This window comes from Lolium rigidum, chromosome 7 (genome assembly GCF_022539505.1).
Source record: "Lolium rigidum isolate FL_2022 chromosome 7, APGP_CSIRO_Lrig_0.1, whole genome shotgun sequence".
Lineage (NCBI taxonomy): Eukaryota > Viridiplantae > Streptophyta > Magnoliopsida > Poales > Poaceae > Lolium > Lolium rigidum.
In genome coordinates this window covers 289,439,052-289,443,754 of record NC_061514.1, presented here as the reverse complement: position 1 = coordinate 289,443,754, position 4,703 = coordinate 289,439,052, and the positions used below count along the sequence as shown (strand labels likewise).

Below are 4,703 nucleotides of genomic sequence, written 5' to 3'. Positions count from 1 at the left end.
CCTTGGCAGATGCACGTCAGTTTTCTGGCGGGTGCCTCTGGCAGCGGCGAGAGAGATGGGGGGTTGTGGAGGAACTCGGCGCCTAGGAGTTCGTCGCCTCCCGAGTCACCCGAGCTGGGCGGTGCTCGTGGTTTCTACCTTCGACATGATGTTGGTCACCCAGTGATACAAACACATAGCTCCATCTGATCACGGCGACACGAACACACTAACTCTCAGGTTAATCAAACCAACTTTATTTATTCAGCTTAATTATAACTGATTACCCCTGCATGAAATCCAGCACGGAGGTGAAAATATTACTACAGCCTAGTACACGCCCCTTCTCCATTCGCGGGCCATGGCTGCCCTGTACCCGGCATTATACGCCGCGCCGTCGGACATCGTGTCGCCGACCATCATCCCGCCGCTGGTGTCGCCTTCCAGCCCGGCGCTGAGCTCGATGCCAAAGTCCGGGTCGCCGTTATTCTTTCCGGCAGTTTTTTGAGGCGTCGCGTGCCCAGAAGTTTTTATCGGCGGCTGCGGCGGCGGCATCGATAGATGCCCATAAGCTTTTGGAAGCGGCGGCGGTAGGGCCATGTTTCCAGGATCCTGTGGAGACGGCTGGAAGGCCATATGCCCACTGGAAGCTCGCGGAGACGATGGAGCCATTAACATGTGCCCCGGAGCTCGTGGAGTTGGCGGCGGCGGCATCAACGCCGGGACTAGCATGTAATCGTACGGCTGATGACCATAAGGCCGCGCCGCTGGGTACGCAACGAAGGGCTCGTCGGAGGAAGCTCTCGTCGCCCACCGGTGCGGCGCCTGCGCCTGCGGGAGCGGGACGAAGACGGCACTGAGGCGGTACGACAGGTACAGCACGCCGCGGGTCTCGGCCCGGTGCAGCTTGCGGATCTGGTAGGCTGCAAACTGCGGCGGGCGCGGACCGCGGTTGTAGCCGATGCCGGCGAATATCTCCTCGAGCGGGACGATGACCTCGCCGACGTCGCGGTCCCTTCGGGATCGCTCGGTACGGAGGATGACGTGGAGGCAGCCGCTGCCGCCGCCCCCGACGGTGGGCGGGACGGCGAAGCGGAGCGTGGTGTTCCAGGTGGGGTTGCGGCCGCCGTAGGGGTCCGGCGGGGTGCACTGGCGCGTGATCGGGTCGCCGGAGATGGTTGCCACCGCGTAGACCTCCATGCGCGTCATGAAGTTCACGTTCTTCAGGTCCTTGGCCGACTGTAGGGTCACCTCCAGCACTCTGTACGCCATTGTTAGACGAAGCTAACAACAGCTTAATTAGTTAACTCCTTAAGGAAGCTAGTGAGTACCCACTAGCTTGCTTCAGCTAACAATGGCTCAGCAGCTTCTGGCTACAAGTACAAGCTGAGTGGGAGGTATGCAGCATATGGAGTGTATGTATAGGAGGTGGTGTGAGGCTAGCTTCTTCTTGCGATATTAAGGTTTCTTTCGCAAAAAAATAATATATATATTAAAGTTCCTTTATGGGCCCAAATTTTGTAGTATTTCCGTTGGGCGGGATTCGAGAGCTAGTGAAATTCTGGGATGAACTTGAGCCATTTTTGGGAGAACCATCTTTTTATTTTTGATGGGAGAACCACCTCTTTGTTGGGTGACAGAGGTGTAGATGCATGAACGAAAACCCACATGGGTCCACCTTTTAAGTCAAAGCACTTGTAAGATTTTGCATATATCATCACATGGTTAATGGTTTTTTAAAAGAAATACGAATGAATTCCTCTACTCACTAAGATTTTGTTTGTGTCACTATAACTCCATTCAGAAGGAATTCATCCAGATACCCTATTTAACTGAGTTTGCTCTAGTTTTTACTTGTTTTAAAAGTTCTGCCCCATTCTCTTAAGTGGGAACCACTGCCGGTTTTACGCAACATATATCCTGATTACAATGTCAAATTGGCGGTGTATCTCTTAGAGGCGCATTCAACGCAACATGTGGTGCATTGGCCAACCTACGTCTTCCTTTGTGTCGGCTTCTTCATGCGCCTCATCTCCTCCCGTGAAGCAACAAAATTACCACTATTTTGTTCTTTCTTCAGCATCATCCGCCAACTCCAACACCGGAGGGGCGAGAGATTGGGGTGGCTCGGGCCGAGCTGTCAGACGTGGTCGGACTTAACAAGCTCACCACGCCCCAATTGCTGCATTAAACACACCTCTTTGAGGAGTGTGACACCAATCTAGTGTCTAACTTCTCATGCTTTGACGGTCCCTACGGATGGGGGCAAATATTTAAAACCATAATAACTAGAATACAATTGCTTAAATGGAAATTTTGCCAAATGGGGAAAAATCATTAAGTTGTATTTACATGTTTTTTCTGTTGGAATTCACACCTTTTCTACATACGTTTATTCGTGCTCATGATTAAAATCGGCAAATATGTGGTCTGTTGAGCTTTTTGGACCGAAGAGTGTGCACACAACTATACATTACATGCTACGCTACGATGAAAACAAGATTTCACTCGTATATTTGTCCGGTGCATCGATCGCATATCATAATGTGTGGATGCACATAGGCGCAAACTTTTGGTTCCAGAGTTGCCCCGAGCTCGGGATTTGAAAAAAGCTGGGGATGATATTCATAAAGTTTAACTTTTCTATCAATTTTCTATGTATACATATAAATGTATTTATACATCTGTATATATTTGTTAAATAATATGTTTTATTTTTCGATAGATAGAAACTAGAAAACTGTGGATCTAAGAAGGCAAACAAAAAATTCGATCTCCCCTGCCCTTTTCATTTCTTGTGTGCATCACAAATAAAAATGTATTTAGATGAAAATTTACTCATCCTTATTAGACATCTGTATTTAATTGCATGTATTTTCAGATGCTTTTCAGATTTCAAAACAATGTTTTGAATTTTTAAAAAGGGCATCCTGCAGCTCGGAAGCTAAGAAGGACTACCCGGGACTAACATGTGCTTTCATGCATAGCATTTTAGCATGGCCGCACGAAATTCCATGGCCTGGGCCTGAAATTGTTGACCTGGCTGCAAAGCTTTTGGGCTTTTTGGCGGGGCCAGGCCTGGGCCTAGTTTTTTGTCCTCATGCTTTCTTCGGACTGACCCGATGAATGCCAAGGTATGTGCATACTTGTCATTCCCCGACTAGGAGATTACATTAATCCAAGTTTGGTGGGTATGCCAAGATTTGGTGGCATCTGATGCTCAGCAACTTGGTCGAGGTGTTATTCTCCTAGGAACTAGATCTATATCAATCATGATATGCATAGAGCTTGCTCTTTTCTCTTCCGATCGGACGTGACGGGCGATTATTTGCCCAGCACCGTCCACCGATTCTAATATCTTGGTCTAGCTTCGCTTCCATTTCTTTCTATGCGTTTATTCGTCCTTTTCTGTTGCTGAAAGATGCGATGCCTGGATATGTATACCATTTCAGTCTGGCGGGCTTTGCTGCTGAGCCTCTGAATGTGCTGCAGGCTAGGTACGCGGTAGAGCAAAGACAAGAACCTTGTGCTGTCTGATTACATAATTCAGAGCTCTTTCTTCCGAAATATCTCTTCGAATGATTCTTTCCTGGTTATTAATACATTGCGTAGATAGTGCCATGGTCGATCGCACGCAAGCTAAAGGTTTTTTCCTCGAAATATCTAGTGAGATCGATTCTTTCCTGGTTGTTAATACCTTGATGAGCTAATATTTTTCTGTTCTTTCTATGCACACTTTCCTGGGTGGACACAAAATTGCAGAGAGAATTTCAAACTTTTACCTACATTTTAGTTAAGTTTTAGATATTTTCTGCTGCGTTTCTCTTGCCTGTGTGCAGACGAACTAATAGAACCTGTGTTACGCGTACTGATTTGACTGCGATACACGCTCAGTAAGCCGCGAATTGATTCTCCCGTTTCCCGTGTTTTTTTTTCGATTTTAACTGGATAACTATCGGTGTCTGGCTAGTCTAAAGGTGAAGTTTTGTTCCGTGGTTGAAAGTCGATTCGATCTACGGTTCACCTTTCTTCCTCCCTCGGCCTTGCGAGTGATGGTGACCCTCGGAACTGAAGATCCTCGATGTGTTCATGGGATGCACTTTATACAGCTGCATGTAGACCCCACACCTGCTTCATGGAAATCCAAGTCTTACGATTAAACACCAAATTGTTCCTGTTATTCTATATGCTCCAAACTAGAGCAGATGAAATAACAATAATTCGCAAATATCTCTTTTTGCATAGCCATTTAGAAGCAAGAGAGAAAAATTCAGCAACCATCACATTAAAGACTTCATTTACCTCAGACCGTAGCAACCTAGATACTAAGCAATCAAAGAACAAGTGGCTAACATACTCAATTTTCTTACATAATTCACACTCAAGAGGTTTTAAAATACCTTTGTGTCTAACAATCGATATTAATCTATGCAACTAAACAGGAAATTGCATACAAACGGCCTTTGGTGGTTCTGGGCAAAAAAATGACTCCCACTGGTGCCCCCAATCACTACCGGCACGAATTGCAGCCCAAGGGCCAATACCCCCTCCCAGCCCCGTAGCGGCGGGGGTCGATCAGATTTAATACTTCAATGTGCCAACATAATTTTCATTTGAGATATATTTGGTTGATATACTAGCTATTATGATTGAACACTATATTAAATATCAGCTTTCTTAGTCCTTTCTATGGTGTTTACGCAATTTTTTAATTTAAATCTAAG

At 46.4% G+C, this 4,703-nt stretch overlaps 1 protein-coding gene across 1 annotated transcript; it reads right to left on the bottom strand.

Annotated features, from left to right (window-relative positions):
• Window positions 1–309: 309 nt before the first annotated feature.
• On the bottom strand, window positions 310–1,315 carry LOC124672686 (protein SRC2-like). The gene has a single exon (XM_047208877.1). The coding sequence runs from the start codon at window positions 1,249–1,251 to the stop codon at window positions 310–312; it is 942 nt and encodes a 313-aa protein (XP_047064833.1). The 5' UTR covers window positions 1,252–1,315.
• Between the last annotated feature and the right edge of the window lie 3,388 nt (window positions 1,316–4,703).